General features: G+C 37.2%; 1 protein-coding gene, 2 long non-coding RNA genes and 1 other non-coding gene across 5 annotated transcripts; 3 read left to right on the forward strand and 1 right to left on the reverse strand.

The window, feature by feature from the left end:
* Nucleotides 1-2,441: 2,441 nt before the first annotated feature.
* On the forward strand, nt 2,442-5,223 carry LOC110857436. The gene is made up of 3 exons (XR_004836506.1): nt 2,442-3,903; nt 4,215-4,579; nt 4,854-5,223. It is a non-coding gene; the product is annotated as an uncharacterized LOC110857436 (transcript).
* An 85-nt stretch (nt 5,224-5,308) lies between these two features.
* Nucleotides 5,309-6,292, reverse strand: LOC118437953. Its single transcript, XR_004836505.1, has 3 exons — nt 6,167-6,292; nt 5,963-6,084; nt 5,309-5,539 (listed from the first exon to the last, which is right to left on the reverse strand). It is a non-coding gene; the product is annotated as an uncharacterized LOC118437953 (long non-coding RNA).
* Nucleotides 6,203-8,766, forward strand: LOC118437952 (zinc finger protein hangover-like). 2 transcript variants are annotated; one of them, XR_004836504.1, is made up of 3 exons: nt 6,203-6,688; nt 6,747-8,314; nt 8,402-8,766. XR_004836504.1 is itself a non-coding variant. In XM_035857550.1 (2 exons), the coding sequence occupies exons 1-2, from the start codon at nt 6,238-6,240 to the stop codon at nt 7,514-7,516; spliced, it is 1,221 nt and encodes a 406-aa protein (XP_035713443.1). In that variant the 5' UTR covers nt 6,203-6,237; the 3' UTR covers nt 7,517-8,766. The 2 variants fall into 2 exon arrangements, 1 of the variants encoding a protein (XP_035713443.1); XM_035857550.1 differs by having other exon boundaries at nt 6,747-8,766.
* Nucleotides 8,767-18,951: 10,185 nt separating this feature from the next.
* Nucleotides 18,952-25,323, forward strand: LOC118438085. The gene is made up of 3 exons (XR_004836591.1): nt 18,952-19,775; nt 20,149-24,421; nt 24,522-25,323. It is a non-coding gene; the product is annotated as an uncharacterized LOC118438085 (long non-coding RNA).
* The last annotated feature ends 964 nt before the right edge of the window (nt 25,324-26,287 follow it).

Raw genomic sequence — 26,287 nt, forward strand, 5'->3', positions numbered from 1 at the left:
TTGTACCTATAATTTTGACCACCAGTCATAATTTAGGGGATTAAGGTCTGCAGATACTGAGCACCGTTCTACGGATGAAAAAAAGTCATGAAAATTCGTCTGAAGCCAGTTTTGGACAATTTTGCACCTTGCGCAGGAACAGAGTCTTGTTGAAAGGTCCAATGTCGATTTTCGGAGGGTCCAGGGTTCAGGTTATTAACGTTTGGCTTTAGGACACTCTGAAAATAATTCTTGGCTTCAACTTGTACCCTTTGCGATAAAAAACAGAGATTTCATTTCTCCAGCCAACTTGCTCCCATGCACACCACGGTGATGACTTCGTATTGACTTCCGCATACTTAAACGGATGTCAGACTTCTGTACAACAAATATCTGGCCTTTTTTTCTATTAAATTTTTTGCCAACGGTGAAAAGTCTGAAATACTTTTGGCACGAAAATTGGCGCGTACCACGATCAACCTGTGGCCGTCACGAGTTATGTCTTGTCTAATTGCCCGTGCACGAAATCTTGACAAAGAAGTTATGATTTCTAAACAATATTAATAGCTTCTTAATCCATAAAAATTTCGAACAGATAGCTCTAATACTTTGGGATTTATTACCGGAAATGCATTCACGAGAACTTATGACCCCACTATGTATACGGTGTAACAATTACTACAAATTTTGTAAATTTTTATAAATTTGAAAGATTAAATAAATCCAGAATCTGTGACGATCAACATTACCATGCCGGTTATATAATTTCAAATCGTCTCCTAAGGGAATCAAACGTTACACTAAGGCGGTGTTAATTTTAACTCTGTCCTGTTACAAACCAGCACCGGCATCGTGTAAACAGTCGTCCCCGAACGGTGTAGATACTGTTACCTTCGCTTTAACAAATGATTCCGCTGTGGTGAAGCATATTATATCCGCACGTAGTTGAATTAATTCCGATACGGTTAAGTCACATAGTGACACCGCCCGGAATTGATTTGGTTACGATTTTCTTTTGAGTGTAACTAAAATTTAATTTAAGACGGAGAAGACTAATAATTAATAATAAAATGTAATATGCATATAAATATATGAGGCCGAGTTACACAAATATGTGGATTCAAGCATGACATAAGTAAATATGTATGTTCAGCACAATAATGGACATGGCATGTACGTTTTGCGCTCCACTGATAAATACGCGTTCATGCATGGAAATGAAGACTGGTGTTTTCCTTGTCCAGAAGTAATTTCGAAAGATTTTGCATGCAGGATGAACTATTTAAAACGAGGTAAAATAGGTCAACCGTTAATGTTTGGTTTATCGAGGAGGAAAATGCGTGATGGTAACATGTAAAACATTTTTAAACTTTGGTGTTACAATTAGTGCATACACGAATTTAATTACCTCGTTATTTCCATACTTATTTATTTATAAAGGGATACACAAATTTTACTGTGTAACATCTCGCATACTTCCCCCACGATCATTGCTGATATTTAACTTTTTGGGATTTCTGTTTAGTCTATTTTCTCATTAGCACATATCAGAGTTCCAGTTCTGATCGACGCCGGATACGCGGGATTCGACCAACTTCGATAAGACTTTTAAACATTGAAAACTGCATAACAGCGGTTGGAGAAGACAAAGCCTTTTATTTTAAATGAAACCAAAAACTAATTTGTATATAGCATAGTATAAATATTTAACAATATAATTTATAATAATAATAATAATACAACAATCAATTTTTATCAATTTTTAATAATAGCTATTTACTTTAATTTGAAGAAAGTTGTGTACAACAAATATTCGTATGCATCTCCTTCCATTTATTTCGAAGTCTTAAAAGGTGTCCTGCAACATCAGATAAAGAGATATGAAAAGTGCGACCAGAAGTGGAACTCTGTTCCAGTATGGATTTAATTAAATCATGTTTAGTTATTAATAATGCAAAACGTAAAAATTTGCGGATACGTATTATGCACATACATAAATTCAATGAATTTAATTCACCTATTTAGTTGTAACATGCTTTATGCACATTTTCCTTGTCTGTCTTCCATTGGAAACTCAAGGGCGAAAAGATCACAAAATTATGAGCTAAACAATAACTGCATTTGTGCCTCAATCGTACACGTGAATGCACATGTGTATTTAAGGAGTAAGTCCTTATATAAATTTGTATACATATTTGTATAATACATTGCAGGAGTAGTAACACAAGTACATACACGAATCATCATTTGCATGTATGTACACATTTACAATAAATTTTATTGCATAATTGATTGGGTAGTTTGCTTAAATAGATTTCCAACTACATACATACGTGACCAGTATGGATCTCAAGTTTGAAAGGAATTTGTTTTTTGAACATTAATGTAATTTGCAATTAGTACGTACATTAATTAAAATTGCATATAGAAATTCATAAATTTATCAATTCGTCCCAATAATAAATACCACAATTTTCTAAACTTATGACTACACTATGTACATACATATACTTATACACATCTCACAAAACAAATAAATTAAACTGGAGTAAATCCCCTTCTCTGAGTAATGAATTATTACCACGTGCATAACTTGTTTCTAATAATAATAAAAATTAAGTTTTGAAATATTTAGATAATTGAAAGTATGAAGTCAACCCTGCTTCCAGTGCAGATATTGCTGTCCATTTTCTCCCCCCCGTTGAGACAGAGATTTGTGGATAATGCAATTTGGGAGAAGGACTTTCCCGAGATGAGATGGACCATGTCGCCCGAAGACAAACGCGAGTGTCACCAACGATTCAAAGATTTACGGGACCCTGAAGCACACCGAGCTCTGATTGGTTTAACTCTTGTAAATTTATGAAATAATTAATTAACAACTAGAGTTACCGCCTAATAAACAAATCCGACACTTTTTTTCAGGACCAGCGTCTCAACCGGTTAGGATATCCGGTACAACGTATAAACGTGACTACGGAAGATGGCTACATTTTAGGCCTCTATCGAATCCCTTTCAGCCCAAAGTCTCCCTTGGTGGAAGGCGTCGTCAAAAAAGCTGTAATACTGCAACATGGGCTCCTTGCCAATGGTTTCGCCCTTTTTGGTCTAGGTTGCTCTATACATACGTAAATATTTGGTGGCGAATTGTAAATAAGTGAACGGTTGTATTTTAAAATTGACGTGACTGATTGATATTTTTTAGGAATTCTACTAGCCGATTCGGGGTTTGACGTGTATATTGCCAATTCTCGGGGAAATAGCTATTCTCAAGGGCATATAAACCCCGATATGACACTGGATAATTGGAAATATTGGGATTTCAGGTATGCAATATGTGCATTACTCGTAAATCGATTAACCTTAGTTCATTACGCAATTAGAGTATGTATTTACATATCTATTAATTGAGTAGATTACCCACCCATTCCCCCTTTTTATTAAGGGGGTATTGGTATTACCCTACTCTATATTTTTCTCTTTAGTTTTCACGAGATGGGGATATTCGACATTCCCGCCGTCATTGAAACCGTTACAGACATCACGAAACAGCAGTCCATGTATTTCGTGGGTATAAGCATGGGTGCCACTCTGCTGGCGGTTATGCTCGCCGAGCGACCAGAATACAACCCGCGCATTGCTACCGCATTTCTACTCGGCCCTTCCATTTATCTAGGTCACACTGCTTTGTATATTCAACCGTTCCTGAATTTCGTGAATTACTATCAGGCAAGCGAATTTCAAACAAAAAATGTTCAGAAAAACTCATTTAATGTTATGTATCCCTGGAAGGAATTATTTTAATTACATTCTAGTACATCTCGAACACACTTGTCGCTGGTAGACTAGACCCTGAAATTGAGACACACCTACTGTTCGGGTCATCACCAGCTCATCTTTGTTCCAATGAAAAATATGCATGCGGTAAGTATGCATACATACTCCTGTTTTTTTGGCTATAAAATCTCGCGGTAAAAAGGTTTCCACCTGCCCCACACAGTTCGCACCCAATTCCATTCAAAACCCTATGTCTAAAGTTTTAAGTTGCCATAAGCTTTGAATGGAATTGGGTGCGAACTGTGTGGGGCAGGTGGAAACCTGTTTACCACGAGATTTTACAGCAAATAAAATAAGAGTACATGTGTAGTGTACATACATATGTACCTATGTACAGATCACATTCAATAAATATCTACTATAATTTGTAAACTTAAAGACAACTTTTCATTTCGCAGGAATATGTTCGAACATTTTTTTCTCAAGGTTTGGATATAACGGTCCTCACAGAAATTATGTATGTTACGAAAATATATGTACATTAATTGACTGTTATCAAGAAATTGTGCAAATACATATTTATCTGTTTAAGACCACAATTGGTCACCTACTTGGTACCTTCCCAGTGACCACGTCTACCAAAGCGTACATACATCTTTTGCAATTGATGAAAACCAATAAATTTTGTCAATTTAACTACGGATTTGGAGCAATTAACAAATTACGGTATGGCCGAAGTAGTCCGCCCTGTTATGACATGCACAATATTTCCAGCCCATTACTCGTATTTTGGGGTGCAAATGATGTATTTGCAAAACCACAGGTAAAATATATAATAGATATATGCATATTAAAATTTATTTATACTAAATCCACGCAGGATTGAACTTTTACAGAAATTGATATTTCTGAGAAACTACACCAATGTCAGTCTCAAATTCACTCAAATAATGTTGAAGGGGAATTTTGTGACTGTCAGTGGCGCAGTTTCTTAGAATTCTCAATTTCTGTTAAAGTTCAGTGGTGCGTGGATTTAGTGCATTGATTTCTGGTTTCCTGTTTTATACATATGTAAATGACTAATAAATTTTTTGCAGGATATTGCAAAAATGGTGTCGAAAATTCCGAAAAACGCGTTGAAAGAATGTATCAAAGTAGACTCGAAACACTTTACGCATTTGGACTTTGCTATAGCGAAAGATTCTTATATTTTAGTGTACAAAAGAATAATTGATGTAATGTTGAACGCAACGTACGGATGATTAAAGAGCTAGATAAATCAAATATTTTTACACTCGGTTCGGGTATAGATTTGTTAATAACTTCCTCCCGGATTGGTAACAATTTGTTTGTTAGTAGTAAATTCTCACGTCACGGCCACTACGGTGTACTTCATTTGAATACGGTAATGCCCGTAATATATTGACTCAGGCTGGTAATAATTCGATAAAATTTTGCTAGGAGTGTATTAAAATGTAGTACCAGGTTGGTTAAGAATCAATTAACCTTTATAGCATGTTTCTTCGTAACTTCAGGACAAGCAATATTGCATGGTATTTTATTCGTGACTCAATGTTCAATCAGAAAAATATAAGCTGGTTGGGAATACAGTAATTTATTTAATTTCCACAAATGTGAATACATATCCTTTCTCACACTTCTTTCTTCCTCTTGGAGAAGTATGAACTGTAAAAGAAGTGCGCAAAGAGAACCAAATACGAGATGAACATCAACGAGGTGATCCGACTGCTTTCATTCGAGACTGCACATGGCTGACCATTCCCTTTGCAACAAATTTCAATAAATTAGTTACTACAACGGAGAACCATGTCAATTTTCCCGAAATTTTTGGAAAGACAGTGATCGAATTTCATGAGCAACTTTAGAGCCAAAATAAATGATATCTGCCAAATGTCCCATTTCTGAAATGTGTTTTAAAATTTTCTGCACATTCTGACGATTGAATTTAACTTTAAACAAAAAGTGGGACATTTTGCAGTCATCACTTATTTTAGGGCTAACCACCACCACTTTTGCCATACTATCCCATGCATTTTAATTTATTGCATTGTGCATCGTTGTTAGAGGTAACTAAACGGAGTTGTATTTTCATATTTCTGCATTATTATTATTTGAAAATAAAAAAAAACTCGATCGATCTTTCCACAAATCCTGCTGATTTTTTTTCAATCATGCCACACACTACCTGTTTTTTGGAGGACTGTCACAGACGGATTAAGTCAAATCAGAAACGCCATCGACTTGGAGCTCCTGCACTTTGGCCCTTGTACAGTCGACTTTTTGAAAATTCGGAGCAGGCGCACAAAACTGAGGTCATTTGCGAAGCATGCCACGTCAAGGTACAATCAATATTTAATTTAGTTTAGTAATATTTATATTTAATTTTCACCTTTTATGCAGATTCTCTCACAACTGAAAGATGAAGCGACGAAGCACTTCCGACGGTCAAAACCTCAAGTAATGGACGAGGGTGTCATTCTACCTGGCCGAACCAGGTTAAATATGAGAAGAGAAGAGAATGATGTTCGTGGCGCTGAGGAGGATCGTCGTGGCGATGATGAAGACGGTGATCGTGGCGCTGAGGAGGAAGATCGTCGTGGCGATGATGAAGACGGTGATCGTGGCGCTGAGGAGGAAGATCGTCGTGGCGGTGATGCAGACGCTGCAATTGGCGCTGACGAGGAAGATCGTCGTGGCGGTGATGAAGACGGTGATCGTGGCGCTGAGGAGGAAGTTCGTAGTGATGAAGATAGTTCTCGTGGAACTGAGAAAGATGACTGTCGGGGTTGTGAAGATGGAGGTGACGACGACTATTTTTGTGGGGCTCACGACGACTATGCTGGGGGAGAAGAGATTGACCGCTTCGAGTATGGATTATTGGAGATGGAGCTAAACGACTTTCGTTTAGACGGTGAGTCCAGCATGTTAAATTATGACAATAATATCGTAATTACCTTATCATTTACCAGGTGGACAAGATATTGATACTGCACTCGACGATGGCGCAATTTCTCAATGGCACGACAAGGATTCAATGGCTATATCCATAAGTAGCAGAAGCGAAATCGAATCACAATGGAGCACTCAGGGAACTATTATCACGATGACCACTACCGGAAATGACTCACAGGCGTCAGCTCTTTCTTCTCAGGCCCACGGATCATGCATCTCTCAAATATCGATGTCAAACTCAACGTCTACCAAATCCCGGCGACTACCAACTATCGACTCTGTTGGATCCACGCAGAAGCGATGCTTTATATGTAATAACCCTTCTGGAAGAAAGCGAATTCCGAAATCCGCCATCACTCAAGTTTGGACCGAGAAAGAAATATTCATACCACATGACAATCGCTGCTGCGCTATGCACCTCGAGAGACAATTGTTCACTGATGAGGCGATAGAGTTGATCATCCCAACTAAACATGGTGTCTTGATGTCGGATGAAGAGCTTGCACAGTGGATTTTGGATCTCAGCAGCAATAAAAACAAGTTAGGTGCTCGAAGACGTCGTTATAATTTCGACGATCCAACTGACGTGGAGAAGGACGATTACCCAAATCTTGTCGGATTCTCGAAAATTCAGTTCAACTCGCTGCTGACAGAAATATCCGGTCATGTACATAACAGTGTCAACAGAAGTGTCCGAAACGCGTTGGCCATCTTCCTTATGCTGCTTCGCCACAACTTGTCTCAGGTATTAATATTTAAGATTTATTCTTACCGCAAAATTTATTAGAATGAATACTTAATGCTGAAGTACTCTTGTATGCAGAAAGTGCTGGGCAGTCTTTTTGGAATCCCCAATCAATCATGCGTAAGTGAGACCATTGATGCAGTCGCTACAGCGCTAGACAACCATTTTGTCAAGAAATACCTCGGATTTGAACACTTGTCCCGTGAAGCAGCCCTCCGTGACCACTCTCGTCCCATATACTCGAAGCTATTTAAAGAAGAAGACCCAACTAAGCTGTTTCTTATCATGGATGGAACCTATATTTATATTGAAAAGCCGGCCGATTTTCACCTGCAGAAACTAACTTATTCTGGGCAGAAAAAACGCAATTTGATCAAACCATTCATGATAGTTCTTCCGTCAGGGTATATCTTGGCTGCGTGTGGTCCTTATTATGCAAATGGTAAGTGTATTTTAGCGGCAAAGCTGGAAGATGTAGCAAAATGTATAATCCATTGCAAGTTACATAATTGTCAAATAATCCGTAATTTTTAATTGCAGGTGCGAATAACGACGCTGGGATCTTAAAATCCATCTTGTCGGAGCTGCCACCTGATTCACCTTACTTGAAACCGGGCGATCACCACATTCTGGACAAGGGATTCATAGACGTGATTCAGACTCTTCTTCGCCTTGGACACCTCACACATATGCCGGAACTACTAGACACCGATGATAAACAATTCACCACTTCGCAAGGAAATGAGTCAAGACGGGTCACGTTGGTCAGATGGTTGGTGGAGGCAGTAAATGGAAGAATCAAGAAAAAGTTCAAATTATTTCGAGAGACGGTTCCAGGAGGTAAGTCTATGTAATAATTTATGCGTACCAATGTCAATGTATGTTGGTACAAGTTTTAAAGTTATTACACTGTGCGATTAATTGCAGGATACCTTGAGAAGCTGCCCATGTTCTTCAGAATTGGTTGCGCCCTTATTAACTGTTTCTGCCCTCCTCTCTCCACCCACTCACCCAAGCATGATAAGATAGCCGAACGAGCATTGGGACTTGCTGACCAGGAGAATTTACTACAAAAGCGAGTGGAGGACGAGAAGATGGATCGCCGGACTAAGGAATGGAAGACAGCCTCGCTGAAAGAATTTCCAAAATTCCCGAAGCTTTCCGTTGACGATTTAGAGGACATTACCCTTGGAGTGTATCAGATTGGATTGGCCAAGAGATACGCTAATCTGCACATGAACAATTCTCCAATCTTTGAAATTAAACTGAATTCAGAATTTCCCAACATCGTGCGAGCCAAGATTGAATCAAGATTTACAGCCAACAAAGCCCACGATCTATGGATCGAATATTCTTCGGACCCAGAAGTTAAAGGTGCTGATTTATGCATCTCCATAAATATGTATATACTATCTGTGTGTATAATATCTGTGTTATATGTACAAATTATATTGTATACAATTATAAATATGATCCTTAACATTCAAGTAAACGTCGTTATGAAATTAAGTTAACATCGGCTTTTGACATCTCGCTTCCAATATCTTCAAATATGTACGTATTACTCCTTCGCTTAATATTCCAAAATGTGCATCACTTGTTACCACACAGCTAAAAATAATTATTAATATCTTATCTAATAAGGGGGCCCAGCATCTTGCATTATAATAAATGAAAAACAATGCAAAGGGGCCCACGGTTACCGTCAAATTCGATCACTGTCTTTACAGCATTTATGTATAAGAACCGAGATCTCAGAAAACAGTTCAAAATTCGCACCTAGCGCTCAAATTGGCGCATTTGGATAAATACAAAAATACGGGTGCGCTTGTTTTTCGTGATGAAAAAAATTAAATGAGTCCCATTGATATCTGAGTTTCACACGCAAAAGACTTGCATTGTTAGTTTAAGTTAAAGAACAAAGTTAATTTTTTAAATGTTTTTATTTTTGTCTCAAATTATGGAATTTTTCTTATCATCCATAATGTTAAAAAGAGATTTTTCTTGTTTTTCGTCCAGAAACTCAGAAAGTGAAAACTGATTGAAAATATTTCTTCTTTTATACGAAATCATAGAACTTTTAGTTATCTGCTACCAGGTGCAATTATGAAATCAGTATCGTACACTACCGAAAGTTTTAAAAATAGTTCGGTAGAGCAAAGTATTAGAGAATCATGACGAGTTTTTGATTATAATTAATTATTAGGTTTAAATTTTTCTTTATAAAAAATAATCAAATTATAATTAATAAAAATTATTAAATCTACTCGTAAACCAGTAGCTTATTTACCTATATTTTCACCGCCCATTTTAAAAACACGATTTGATAAATGTATTAGATTTCCAGTCAATTTTAGAAATTGCCGAAATCCAGGAATGTTTTCTTGAACCGAAGTATGAATAGATGTTTTATTTAAAGCTGTTAATGAACAACTGACTTATAATAAGATTTCACATTTAAATTTATGCATTTTTAGTTAAAATGACCACACTAAACTGAAGTTGATTGATGATAAGACTTAATTATCTCTTTGTAAGTGCGTAAATTGTTTGATTAACCCGTAACCTGCATATAAATAATTATCATCCTAATTGTAGAAGGTTGTCTGCATAATCTGGATACATTGTAATATTTTGTATATATTTTACAGGACCATCTACCTGACTCAGAATCACAGAGCGGATATACATTTACGAAAATTAACTGACATATGCATTTAATATTTACGACAATGACGCCAGAATATTTACTAAAGACACAAAAAAAACTCTTCATAAAAATTTAAGTTTCTGAGAATATATGTAAGTAAGGCCCCTTATTTTTTGTAGTATAACTTCTATGGAAAAAAAATTATCCTACATAGTTGAATAGCAAAACATTTGTATTTTTGAAAGAATGTGTTAAATATTTACAAATTTTTCAAATAATACGGGAAATATTTTTCTTAGTGAGGCAAATACCAAGCAACTAAAAAATTACTAAGTATGCATTTGACCCACCCCAAAAAAGTGACCATCTGCGATATCTCAGTCGTTTCTCAACCGATTTTGATGAAATTTTGCACCGGTCATTGTTACATAATCTAGAAAAGGGATCTGATCCGACTAAGCGATTCTGTGATTTTGACCGGAGTTATGGGCAAAAATGTGGCCTTAAAAACACATTTGTAATTATTGCTAATTACTGGCAAACTTCATCAACAGTTTGATACCCACGAATTGTAGAGCAGTTTATCCCGAAAATTTTAAGTATAAATATATCAAAATCCGCTAAGAATTGGCTTAGTTATTCCAATTTGAAGTTCAGAAATTAAAAGTAAGATATTGAAGAAATCGTCATTGACAACGACGCAAGACTAACAACACAAGAATTAGAAAACACTCCCACAAAATAACCATTCAAATTGTAAATGCAACAGTATTGCTAAACTGCGTTACATGGTCATTGTCTTACTCCTTTACACCTGGGATTTTGGATTTACGAAGTTTAGCGTCGTCAGCATGCGACTATTTCCTCCACCTCACCTTGGGTTTTCTGGGCCTTAGTCCGTCAGGTTTCGGCCTTTCTGGGCTTTGGTCCGTTAGTCCTTGGCGCGGTGGAGCAAACGACAAAAGGCAGTTGCAAGCAGTGGCCACGGAAGTTGTGGCGGCAGATGACGGGGACATCGAACAACCGAGGGAAGGTCCCTCTGTCCACACCCTTCCACGGCCACTCGTGGAGAGAAGAAGGATAAAAATGAGTAGAGCTAGATAAGATGACAAAATGAGTGACTAGCCTCCGTCCCCACACTTCCGCTGCCACTGGTTGCAACCAAATCGTAATTTGAATGACATCATTATAAGAAACAGTAGCAAATCAAAGACTTACTGTTTGCTTATGCTACCGCCCCGCCCGTTTTACGTTACTTTTGCAACTTTTACTTCCACCACTCCATCACTCTTTACTTAGGCGACCCGCACTACCCACCATTCTTTATTTGTGCAACAAGCACTACCCGCCACTCTATACTTGTGCAACAAGCACTACCCGACACTCTTGATTTGTGCAACCAGCATTACCCGCTACTCTTTACTTAGGCGACCCGCACTACCCGCCATTCTTTATTTGTGCAACAAGCACTACCCGCCACTCTTTACTTGTGCAACAAGCACTACCCGACACTCTTGATTTGTGCAACCAGCATTACCCGCTACTCTTTACTTAGGCGACCCGCACTACCCGCCATTCTTTATTTGTGCAACAAGCACTACCCGCCACTCTTTACTTGTGCAACAAGCACTACCCGACACTCTTGATTTGTGCAACAAGCACTACCCGACACTCTTGATTTGTGCAATCAGCATTACCCGCCACTCTTTACTTGTGCAACAAGCACTACCCGACACTCTTGATTTGTGCAACAAGCACTACCCGCCACTCTTTACTTGTGCAACAAGCACTACCCGACACTCTTGATTTGTGCAACCAGCATTACCCGCTAGGGTTGCCGCGGGTAACGGGTCGGTTACCCGTTACCCGCATACCCGCACCATACTTGCGGGTACCCGTTCTCTGCGGGTAGCAAGAACTACCCGCACGGGTAACGGGTAGTTCAGTTTTTATTTAATTTTCGACATAAATCAGTTCACAAAGAAAGTTAGTAGAAAGTTAGCCCAGTTACCAAGAAAAGCGTAAATTTATTATTTATCGATTTCAAAATTTTCCATTTGCCAGAAGCTAGAGATTATAACTAGCGTGTCTTTTCGATATCCACACAAGCCTTGGGCAGCCCCAAATACTTCTTCTCAGCCCCAAATAATTCTTCAAATATGCCTCACGTCCCGAAAATGCGGAGAAATTATTGTTTCTCAAGCTAATCTCAAACTAATCTGTCTGCTCTCAAATATCAGTAATCATTTAACTTGTATTTGTGTATTATGTAGGTCTGAGGAGATCTTAGTTTGTGCTTTGAAAATGAAAAATCTGAATCCGATTGAAAACAAAAATTTTACTTGGAGGCAATTATTTTTGAATAAAACCGTTTTAAATCATAATTTCAAAAAATCAAACTAAAAATTTAACCTTTTTTCAAGCTACACCAAGATTCTCTAGCGAGTATATCGAAAAGTCAAGCCCAAAACTAGGAATCGCGTGATACTTATCTTTCCGTTAATGGTCACGTTGAACAAACTATTGGCGACAAAGTTTAATTTTTAACTTAATGTTCTGCATATTTTTCTTTCACTGGACGAAAACCATGGTAGACTTTGATCTTTGTCCCCCCAATAGTTTTTTTAAACAGGCCATTCAACGGAAAGATACATAAGTGATAATTCCTAATTTTTGGCTTGGTTTTTTGGCTTCCCTTGATATAATTCGCTAAGAAATCCCGATCAGGCTTGAAAAAGGTTCCATTGAAAGTTAATAATTTTAATTTCAGAAATAGCTAATTACATCTAGCAAATTATGATATTCGTTCGTTGCACAGCATTACATATCTCAAACTACTAATCAACCTAAATGAGCAAATAATTGATTAAATAAAAATTTATTCTGAAGGTTGGTTAGTTTTTAACCTAACTTTCATAAAGGGTAGCCGGTAACGGGTACCCGAACGGGTACCCGTGCGGGTACGGGTGGTTGTGCTGCGGGTAGCGGGGAGGGTAACGGGTAGCATTTTCGCTACCCGCGGCAACTCTATTACCCGCCACTCTTTACTTAGGCGACCCGCACTACCCGCCATTCTTTACTTGTGCAACAAGCACTGCCCGCCACTCTTTACTTGTGCAACAAGCACTACCCGCCACTCTTTAATTAAAAAAACAGCTCCACCCGCCAGTCTATACCTATGCAACCGCCCAACTTTTACCGTCGCATGCTGACGATTGCAATTCATATACATATACCAGCATAAGAAATGGCGTTCAACATTCCGTATCACATACTCTGCAATGCCGTTGGAGGTGATCTGCGAGGTGAAAATTATTGCGAAGCAAAATCGGTGTATGGAATGGCTCTAATCAAATTAGGAGAAGAAAATACATTCCACGCACGAAAATTCTTGAAAGAAGTCATATCATTTTGTATCGAAGTAAAGAAAAATATACAAACAAAATTCAAGTGATGAAATTAAAACTGATCTCATTTTCGAAATAGGAAGTTAACTGTACCGAGTCCACGTGTTTGTCACCTTTGACACCATTCATTGGACTGCGAGACTCGGAGATCATTTCAGTACTTGAGGATGAATTAAAACAAAAGCCAACTAATTATGTAGTACCGGATCCTAATTCTTTCTACGGAAATATTGTAACAAAACTCGGATTGCAAAACACTCGAGCAAACCGAGAATATCTACGTGAATTTGTGAAGACGTCATATCTGGTACAAAAATTTAATATTATAAAAACAAAACAAGTATTATTCTAAAGATTTGGTTATTGTGAAACTTCTACAGGAATTTCTTCAAAGGAAAAGACATCAAGAAATCCTGACATCATTTAGCTTGTCTGATAACCACAACGTACATGCTAAACATGGAACCTCACTATATGGGGACGTGGCTTTGAGATTAAACCTTCCTAACATCGATGTAGTTCGCTTCAGCCTGTCCAGGTGGAGTAAACATTTTTCTAATTTTGTGGGGACGACTGGGAATGAAAGAAAGGGAAGACGAAACGAGCCCATTACAAGACGCCCTCCACGTAAACGACCCCACCTTGACATCGAAGATATCCCTTCCTCATCAATGCTGCAATTTTTCTTAGTGAGGCAAATACCTAACAACGAAAGAAATTACTAAGTATGCATTTGACCCACCCCAAAAAAGTGACCATCTGCGATATCTCAGTCATTTCTCGACCGATTTTGATGAAATTTTGCACCGATTATTGTTACATAATATAGAAACGGGATCTGATCCGACTAAGCGATTACGTGATCTTGACCGGAATTATGGGCAAAAATGTAGCCTTAGAAACACATTTGTAATTATTGCTAGTTACTAGCAAACTTTATCAACAGTTTGATACCCACGAATTGTAGGGCAGTTTATCCCGAAAATTTTAAGTATAAATATATCAAAATCCGTTAAGAATTGGCTTAGTTATTCCAATTTGAAGTTCAGAAATTCCTGCTCGTGCTACGAATCATTGTCATTGACAACGACGCAAGACTAATAAATTGAAAACAAATTGCATTCAAAACTGTAAACAGCACAACTAATCGTTGCTTCTGTAACATGCTTGGTAAACTGCGTGAAATTGTTGTTGTTGGTTTTGCACCTCCAGATCAGGTCTTTTGGTGTTTAGTAATCTAGGCCGGACATTTTGACCAAAATGATATAAATCGGTTAAGAAATGACGGATTTATTCAATTTTAAACACCCAGCATTCAATAAAATTATTCCGGGCCAAACTACGGGGTAGTGCAATGCAGTCATCCAATGGAGAATCTAATCACCCAATTAAAAGTTATAAATAAACAAGGTCCCTAAAAAGGGGAAATCTTAGTGAGGGAGTGCAATCACAACTAATAAATAAAATTAGATTGGAGAATTTTTGCATCACCGCTCTCGGTACCATTTTTACTGGAAGCATTAATCGTTTAAATAGAACACTTGCTCCCTCAAAAGGTTCGATGATTTTGCATAGAGTAGCCAAATTAATATATCAAATTGAAATTTGTATATTTTTTTAAACAAATACGTAGCTCATAATTATTTAGCCATCATATCTTACATATCTACCTCAGTTAATTTAACCCACTTCTCGTTCACTACACAGTAAAAATGTATTCCTTCCTCAATTTATTCAATAAAACTAAGAATTCATGCGTATGCAAAGAAAAATTTATACTGCATCCAGTAAAAATGGTACCGAGAGCGGTGGTGCAAAAATTCTTCAATCTAATTTTATTTATTAGTTGTGATTGCACTCCCTCACTAAGATTTCCCCTTTTTAGGGACCTTGTTTATTGTATCTGAAAACGATTACAATATTGGAAATATTTTGGAATTTTTGTTATCTATAGGAGTGAGGGAACAAACCTATAACTTATGACCGTGATCGAATGAAAAGGTTGAAAATAAATACATATCCACACTCTGATCATAATTCATATATATGTATGCACACACTCTTAGAAAACTGGTATGAAATCATTACTGACCGGAGCACTTATGTAACTCTACCGGCGCGGTAATAACGGACATTACCGGTTAGTACTGTCGTAGTTAAACAACAATAAAATAAACAATATACCACTCAGAAACAAATTATTACCAATCCGGTAGGGAATTATTGCGAAATCAATACCAGTATGGAGCCAGATTTTTAAGAGTGCATATAAATATAAATACAACGTACAGACCTTCATTTTCACTGCCTGCATGTCGAATTACTCAACCGATTATTACTATTTCCTGTGCTAAGCTTGTAAGTAATTCACTATCGTAATAATCGGTCCTGTGGACAAAGTTCCAGTGCCTAGCTAAAATGTACATTTATGTATGTATATATGATATAATGTAGGCATATTGGTCATCCGCTTCTTAAGAATTAGACAATTAAAAATAATTTATCGTTAGGATAATATGTAAGCAAGCAAGTGAACAAAGACGTTGAGATCTTTAATATAGAATTTGGGAAACTACGTATACAGATTTACAATGTTGTATAATGTTAAGATATTCATAAAATTCCCCTTTATTATTCAAGGTTTTGGTTAAATTATCAACCTAATTAACTTGAAGTTAAAGTTTCATGTGTACAAAATGCAGGGTAATATCCAAATAGAATGTACCTTAAATGCGAAGTCAACCAGAAATCCCGTCCAGAAAATTCCAAGTAGTGCTTTTTGTTTGCTACATTTGTACGTTTTATTTGTTTTATTTTCTTCTCTTCGTAAGCGTGCATTGTGCTAATCATAGTAATTATCCTGCCTAACCATGTATTCGGAATCAACTTTACCAAGAAGATGTATTATCTTTATGAAACAAAGGAGTCAGTAGTTTTGTAGTGTTGACTTTTGTCACGCTCATTAATTTCGACCAGTCTCTTGCTTTATCTCCTTACCATTTACCAAGCAATGTTGGGCAATCTCCAACTCCTTTCTTTACTTCAGTTGTACGTGGTAAATAACGTTCCATAATGAAATTTAATACAAAGTAACTATGTATAAAAGTTATGCTGAGTTACATAAATCTGTGGATTCCTGACATAAATCAGATAATAGTCAGAATAGTTTTCACTCTAATGATAAATAAGCATTGTTGCATAGGATCAAGGAAAGCGTACGTAATTCTTGTTTGTCTAGTAGTAAGATTGAAGGATTCTGGCACAATTTAAACGCAAATATGTATGTACATATGTACCCATACCTACAAATATATTGGTACACTGTAAATATGGAGGGTGAACTATGTGAATCGTACCAAAATTGGTCATGTTCTGATATTTGTCTTATCGAGGTGGGAAATACGTACTGGTGAAGAATCAGAATTAGCATCCTGTCCAGGCGTCAGGTACCTCTCAGAAGAGGAATTTCACATGTAATATGTACGTACATACATACGTACACGTTTACTTTATTTTTATTAGTAGCAGGATTAATGTGTAAGTCCTTCATGAATTCTTAGGATTGTGTCCAATGTGTCCATCATTTAAATACAAAACGATGACGGTGGCTCAAAATCTCACTCGTCTCTAGCATTGTTTTAGAACCCCAACAAATTCAGCAACCTATCGCATATTTATACTTACCTATTTATTTGTGCCTGAGAATTTGTCAAAATTTTGGGGGTGGGATACTCCTAGGGGTGTGATTGATAAAGGGTGGCATCCACAGGGGTGCGATTGCTCGGAGGTGGCAATGGTGGGGTGCGTTAGACGAGGTGCGATTGATCGGATGGCACCATCCGCAAATCCCCACAGGATTTGCGGATAATGCCACCCGTACATAGTTCAAAAAATATTCAGGTTAAAATCAGTTTACACGAGTAGCGGAGGATATATGTATGTATTATATAAACAGAATTATTTATTATAAAGTTCCAAAATTTCTAGAATTTAGAATCTTATTACGATCCAGTTAGAAAATTGCATGCAAGCTTTCTATGTAGGAGATAGAAGTATCCGTTGCATGCTGTGACGATGTAAAAATGGAGGCTTTACCTACATATTTCTGAAACTCCAGTCAGTTATTTTTCGTTACGAATAACGCCTCCTCTAAAATTAATAGGTGCACCGTTGGCTTCAAGAATGGGTCGCATTCGTTCCACGATTTCCGTTACCTGAATTATTAGAAAACTGAACATTTGTGCTTGAAAATATTTTACTGAGTGATCGAGTTACCACACGTCCCGAGATTTCTACGCTTTTAAATCCACCACTGTGCAAGATGAGGTCTTCAATATGGGAAGAAAAGTCATTCTCTATGACGTCCATGTTCCAGAACTGGACACTTTTAACTCCTGAAATATTTTCAATGGTACTGTATATCGAATTGGAAGTACTCATAAGGGGCCATCCATAAATTATGTCACGCAAAAATCGCGATGTTCTTGACTACCCCCTACCCCCTTTAACATGTGTCACGATATCATTGGATCCTTGGACCCCCTACTCGCGTGACATAATTTAAGGACCGTCCTTAATTACTTAATTAATCAATCAATCAATACATGGTGATTTTCATACGCAAACGGCAACCTTCCCAAATACCTCGCATTCAAATTGATTACAGAGAGCATGCGCAATCAATTTGTCACCTTGTTATGCATAACAAGATGACTTGGAAAATTTGGATTTTCGCAAATTCACCAGCCAATTTGGCAGCCATGCTCTCCATCAAAATCAATAGAAATTTCTTAGAAATTCATTGAAACTGAAACAAAATATAACTGTCGTGAGTAAGTAAGGTGGCATTATTCTGCGTGTCACCTCATTTACATAAATCTCACTGTACCCATTTTCTGCAATATGGGCTTTCCATGTTGAATAAACACTGTCTCTCGCGAACGAGTCAAAATATGCATATGAGCTGACCAGCACAAAAAATTCGACTATACTCGCATTATAAAATGCTTATATTAAAGACTTGCCTCCGCCATGGACATACACCACTCTTTTTTGTGGGTGTGGCGGGTGCAAATGGTTCTTGGTTGTAGTCCACTCATTGAGCACTACACAATTCTTTAGGTAAATTCGTCTCAAATTTCTCAAGTTCCCCGTACTCATCTCAAATCGTATACATACAATCGTATAGCCGTGCATTTGCATTCTGACCTCTTTTCCGGTTGTCACGGTTACTGTTACTTGACTATCCTTCGTCTCAACACTACAATTATCTAATTGATATTTACTATATAAATATGACTCGTATGCAGCTGTATGACGTCTCTGAAATTGGAGTAAGTAATAAATAGCCAAAATCTGCAACGGAATAATTTTTTTGCATATGTACATACATATTTTATCCATCCGACAAGAAATCATGCCCTACTTTTATAGCTGACATAAAACCGACCGACCAGTGGCGCATCATTTGTATGAATGCACATTCGTCATAATGCACCGATTAAAGTTGTACAATGTACACGACAACTGACAAGAAATTTGTGAATGCCTGAAATTACGAAAATTAGGACGTGGTTCTAATTTGCTTGCCTTTGTTGCCAAATTAACCTCCTCAAGTAATTAATTTAGCTGCTATGAAAATAGGCGTGCCATAATTTCCTAAATAAGTGCTATTGCCAGAATATGGGCATGCTAATAAGCACAACTCTACTAATTATGCGACTTGCTGACTAACAGAAGATTAAATTTCAGCAAAATAACACTTCCAGTTAATCCTAAGCAAGATGAACCTGGTCAGATTTCAATTCGTCCTTCGGAGGACCATACGTAAAGCATGTCATCCATTTGAGGAATGTCAAGAAATTCCATCATTTACATACATTATTAATTCCTGTCGGTTTACGGCATGCATCCAAGTAAGTTGTGACAGGTCAAAATCTTTCATGTTCTTAATGTACGGGCCCTTGCATGGCTCGAATGCGTGTAAATGATAAGTTTATTTCTTTGAAGTAATCTTGGTCCAGTTGCTTCCCGGTTCAGTCCAGGAGTAGACTTATTTTATTAGACTTATTTTTAGAATAATTTATTCATCTGCACATTTCTCGCCATCGAAAGGTCAAACATTCCCCGTTACGAATATTCACGTCAAATTTGTACTTTTGGAAATTCAACTGTAATCTCAATTTTTACCTTTGACGGGTTGAGGATTAATGTGAAGGATTCTCTCATTGGTTTTCAAACCCTTGTAAGGCTCGATATTTACCTAATTTTATAGTTTCGATTGAACATTTCAAATTTAGCATTCATAGATTTAAATTTGTAACAAAATATCCAACTCTAATACTCCAATGGTGAATTTCCAGTTGAATAATTTTTTCCTTATATAGAGAATATTAGTGAAAATCATAATTCTTAATTACTACATATTTTTGCATAGCTTTGAGCTTTTACAAATTTTGCGAAGTCCTTGCATCAATTTACTACATATATTTCACTTTTAAATGTCAATAAATGCATACATTCTGCTTAATCACTTACCATGAATTTTACTTAATTATGATTCACATAAATTTTTAAAAAGTCATAGAATAAATATCTCAATTTTTGAAATTTTGCAGACTCTTCCCAAATACATATCTACTCCCACCCACCATGATTTCATACTACTTCCCCCACGGCGTGTCGTACATCGAAGGTCACAAAACCCGCACCGAATCCATTACTGCTCACTTGACCCCGTCCAATCCCCGTGCCGGCACCGGAGTCACCAACATGATGCACACATACGCCGAAAAGCTCGGAAAACCAGGTGACATCGGGGCTCAAATCTTATCAAAAACTTTGGGCGGATCTGGCTACACGCGAGCCAACATATTCCCCCTGTCACCCAAAACGGACGTAACGCCATGGCGCCGAGATGAGGCCGCGATTCTAACCTGCCTCCAAGAACAATGCGACAATGGCGACATGCCACCACACCCTCTCCTCTACAAGGTAACCCTCGAATATGACGACTATTTGGATACCCGCCCGACCAGAATTTACTGGGACAGTTATTTCATCCCAGGAAATGCCAAACTATACAACGTGGACACCTTGAGAGGTGCCAATTGTCACGGCATGATTGAAAATAAGTGAATTTGTTTAATGAAATTTTCTAAATTTATTAACCATTTTATGTATAAATTATAATTCGCATGTCCAAGGAGTTGCAGTTTTTGATAGAAATAATCTGGATTTCGTGCAGAAATTAACTTACTGCGTATTTGACAGGGTATAAAATTTAAAATTTACTCACGTATTTACGTGTTAGCAAGTACCTTAAATGTACATAGGTATGTATGTACATATTTACATACGTATGAGCACGTTGTCGTATGCATGTACATACATAAATATGCACGCTTACACATTTACACATTCGGATTAGTCAAACTCAAAGAACTTTGTGTCTCACATTACATATCACGTTTTGGTGATTAACTAAATAAATTGGTTTAAGGAAAACTTCCACTCTTCCTTAAACACATTACACTTTAAAAAATCAGAGAATAAGGCATTTACCAGGCGGAAACTAGATTTTACTATACCGCCATGGTAACCTTCATTAGTTACCTAGTGATTAATGAGCGCTTGTAACTAATCAGGGGTAAAAAACATTACTAGCGTAATAATAAGTTTACTATCAGTTTATTACCATATCAGTACTAATAGAGTCACATAGATATGTATAGTCACCGCTTGGTAATTATCGTTACCTGATTTTTTAGAGTAGAAATGCGACGCGTTATGTAATGTACACACACTGATCCTGACTGTATGAGCAACACATTTCGAAAATAAATAAACTAATCCGAGGTGATCATAGCTTTTTCTTAGGATCAAAGAGATTAAACTTGTCCAGAAATAAATACAACGAAATCGACAACCTTCTTCTTCCAATATGTCCAATAACAATAAAATTAATATCCTTGCTTAAAGCGAATTTTGTAATTGCAAATATTTATGCATATAATTCATTGATGTGGCTAGGTTTAGTGGTTTGGTTGCAAGGTGGATGAAAGGAAAATCGTTCCTACAAATATCTGTCTCCACTTTTCGTGTACCCTGAGACACCAGATATTAGGATATTTTTCCGAGGCTGGTGAATTTATTTGGCTAATCTATTTTGTACATAACTGAGAATTGCAAAAATTTACAAATTTTATTCGTTATTGATTTCGAGAGAAATGATTTACTGGACAAAGTTGCCCATTATTTTAACGACTTGCAGTCTCATTTCCTCCTATGATTCGATCAAACTTAAATTACATACTTAAATTTCAGTGATATTTTGCAGTACGACATTGAAAATTTAAAAGTTTTGGATACTTTTGTTGAAGCAGATTTAATAAATTGTGGAAAAACCGAACTAATCTCCAAGTCGAATATGGTAAATGCAGAATACGACTACTTGAGTAGAGCCCATCCTAGTAAAACTTTTTAAGCAAATCTTAAAGGCAAATCAGTAAGGTTGGGTATTTCGTCATGCGGGGTCTTCAAAAGTCCCTCTTTATTATAAATTCCTTATCGAAGCTGGGGTTTATGCAAGGCTTGAGGAAGAAATTAGAGGTAGAAAAGTAAGGGATAGAATTTGATCTAAAAAAGTTAGTGGTAAATTATTGCATCAAGGAATGAATATGAGGGAACGTGTTACCAGTTTATTTTATATTTGTCTTGTAGTAGTGTAGCTGTCATTTGTATGCTTTCTAGTTGAATGTCGGGTTGTAATTTTAACACTGGTCAGAGTGATATGTTGGAAGATGCAAAAAATTATGAATGCTAGAAACAAAGCAGCAAGTTATTTCATGTTGATGGGGACGAAGATTTTAAAATGTAATATTAAATAAAACTATATAAACAAGTGTGGGTAGTGAGATCTAAATGCCGTGATTAATAGATTTATGAATCACAATTACATAAAATCAGACAGATTCGAGCAGAAATTTGACTGTGTGAAATTTATTTAATACTTATTTGTTACAACCTGATAAGTCGTAAACATGATTTGCTCAATTATAGACTTGTAACGATCTTTCCATTCTGAAAAGCTTCTGATTTGGAACTACGGTAGCGTTTCTTTATATATTTCCCCTTGACGGCTGGTCTGATTAAAAAACGAATTCCAAGAAAAATCAAAGCTCGACCCTCCACGACAAATGTAATTTCTCCAATTGCACAAAAAATAGCAAAAAGTGCAAAGACGTGTTTCACAGTATTTAAAGACACCGGGTTCGCCTCGTTAAATACGTCAACCTCCTCCCTCGCATTAGACATCGCCATCGCGATAAGCTTCCTCCTTGTCGCTGAACCCGTTCCTTGCGCATCCATGAATTCCAACTGTTTCCCCAACACTTCTAAGTTCTCAAACCGCTTAAAAATCCCGCTTTCCACCAGCCCTCCAAAAACGTTGTAGATCTTACCCTGAACAAAATTTGGTTCCCCAAAGGTCAAAATAGTTTCATGAAAAGGAGTATCGACCAGCCTCTTCACGACGTACCGTCCCCCCAGAACTTTCATCATGTCGGAATATATTCGCAATATAGTGAGTGTGTCTGCCACCGCGAATGTGTCCACGTTTTCCAGCCACCTATTCATTTGTACCGGTAAAGCCCCAGACTTCGAAACGGCTTGGAAAAAAACATTGTCCAATTCCGCAATACAACTCAGCCTGGCATTAAACTTGGTCAGGATACCGGCAAACTTAAAATCGATATTTGGCAATATTTCCAGAATGATTTTATCACTTAGAGCACATGGCAACTGTGTCCATGGTGTGTCACGATTCTTCACCACCTTAAGATACGATACGATCGGAATGCTTGAGTCGACCAGGGCGGAAAAACTGTCCGGCACGTGGGGCGTACTTTGAACCGTCAAAGCAGCGAAGATGTACCCTTTGTACAAATTCTCCATGAGGATGTAACTCCCGAAAAAGGAGAACGTCAGAAATGAAAGAGCGGGCAGTCTTTTATCGAAAATTTTGACCAGCCCAGGTCCAAACTGACCGAGAAGGAGGGAAACTATGTTAATAAATTGGGTAAGAATGGATACGAATTGATTCGCGCGAGTGTGTCCCTTATTCCCCCTCGATTTGAATAGAGAGATTCCGACACAGACAAAAAGTGTAAGTAACCACGTGGTCAAATCAAAAGGGGAAAATAACGAGGCAAAACTGCCCCCAATTATGGTCCGGGTTTGAGTCGTTACTTGAAAGAAGAATTTTTCAAATTGGACGCGATAAATGGCAAACTTATCCAACTCGTCTAAATTGTAAGTTAACCCTACGTCAAACATGATCGAACCAATGACATCTTCATATCGAGCAATTCTAGAGGTATGCACGGTCGTCAAGTTGTATTTATGGGAAAGGATTGAATACAGACAGAATCTTGGGATTCCGAGTTTTCCCCGGGTAGTTAGAAGAACACACTCGACAGGTTTTTGATCGTCTTTCCAAATGTCGAGTCCCATATCTTGGATGATTTTGGGATGTCTCATATCGTTAAAATAGGATTGTCTCGCGTTGTCGAGAATATTTGGGGATAATTCTTCTCCTATCTTGATTGTGAGGTAGGCTTGGGAGTGAAGTCCACTGAATGGGATGTACACTCGATCCGGTTGATGATTGGAGTGTATAATTGTTAACCAGGTATCCCAATTCTTTACGTGATGAACAAATTTTCTTGAATTTTGAACATGCACAAAGATATATTTTGGTGTTAGTGGTTTAACCAAGGAACACAATTTCTCGAAGTCTTCTAGAGAGTTGTCCGATGCGTCCATTATGGCAACGAATTTGTGAGAAGTCCGTCCAAAATGCAGATTTTGGGGTGAATCATGATTGTTGAGGTGAGATGAGTCGTAACAATTTGGATAATTTATGATGATTGGAGTATCGTAGAGACGATTTATGTTGGGAAATATAGGGTTAATTTTATTCTTATTGCAGGAGAATATGTGTATGCTGTAGCCTTCGAAAAAATCCGATATCGACCAGAAAGTGTCGGCCGACGCGAATAGAAATAATACTATGAAAACGACAGACAAAACCGACATCCCTCTAGATTTCCTGCCAGGGTAAAAATATATGAATTTTGGTACTGATATATGAGAAAAGAATATTAAAAGCGTGGAATATATTTACTTACATCACGTAAACTTTATCTATCCTGCACTAACAAATCCGTTAGAGTCGTATACTGCCTCCACACAAGGATTAGTTTGGTAATAATTTCTTACTAGATTGGTAATAGTTTGTTTCTTGATAAAGTTTTTATAATACATATACTAAACTAAAAAATGTAATATTCTTTATTACCATGTGTGTATGTAGAGTCATACATGTTTATATTACTCAGACCAGTTATGATTTACCTAATACTAGTGATACAGTACCTAAGGTGTGGCTTGGTAAGTAACAAATTTTGACATGTGAGAATTATTTTATTAGCAAAAAAACTTTCGGTTCGTCCAGTGTGTTATTTATGTACATAGATTTGCAGATATGTTGACCATTTAGTCGTAATGAGATTTTATGTTTCGGAAATGAGAATGCTTAAGTGCTGATAAATATGTATACCCGTATTCTGAGTACTACAGGAAATTATTTAGTTTCCCCTCCCATTGCCAAGACAGCATGGCAATTCACTAATAATTCGATGTGACGCATGCATATATGTTTAATATTTCATGCTATAACTAATGTCCGTTCAGAAAAATAAAGACAAGATCTGGCAGAGTTTTTTCAGATAGAATTTTGTAATTCCATACTTAAGTACACATAATCTATCTATTGTGAGCATGGTTGGAAAATCTGTCGCCATTGTCAACTATACATAATGTCAATCCGTGACCAAGAATTCAAACTCGAGAGATAATTTCTTCTCTTTAGTTTTATTACTTTGGTCTGATGACCTTTCTCACACCCGGATGGGGAACAACGTGTCGTGGGAAGTAGCGTATTATGATACTTATTTTGCACACAACTTACATATTAATCCTTATGAGCGATAAGGATGAAGTTGACGCTTTTATGAGCACACGTTTTAAGATTTGCATATTTGTGGATAGGATTTGAAAAGTGTTGATGCAATCCACTCATTGTGTATTCATCATTTCTATAACTTCCAGACTTGAATACATATTTATGTACATATTTGTTTTCCAAGCCTAACATTTATCATGTCCATGGCAGTACATACATACATAAGTACGAAGGAAAACGAATACATAGAGTAGTCATAATCTGCCAATTTGCTGATATGCGTCAAATGGCTTTAGATTCTGTTTCAGAGGCCGCACATAAAGTGTGCGATCGACTTTCGGCGAATTTGAATCCCTTCTCCCCTGGTGTGACATATGTATGTCCCATGTTAAAATTAGCATGAGAAGGATATGACCCTTGACCCCTACCTGCCGTGTGCGGTCACTTTGCATAATCCCTTTTCCATAACGGTTATATTGCAGAATTTTTATTCCATAAAAGTCACATGGCATAAGCAACCACTTTCCATAATACATTTTCTCATAAATCATAAAAAAAGGAATAACCTTTGATTAATGAGAACCAAAATCGTGTACGTTTCAATGATATTCATTTGTCTGATATACAGTCTTACATATATTTGTCTTTTACTACTGCTCCGAGTTCCAAGTGATCCACGATTACAGTAGCCGAATGAGCCGAATTATTATATTACTTACCAAGAGGGTATT

Source organism: Folsomia candida, unplaced genomic scaffold, assembly GCF_002217175.1.
Source record: "Folsomia candida strain VU population unplaced genomic scaffold, ASM221717v1 Fcan01_Sc018, whole genome shotgun sequence".
Taxonomy (NCBI): Eukaryota; Metazoa; Arthropoda; class Collembola; order Entomobryomorpha; family Isotomidae; genus Folsomia; species Folsomia candida.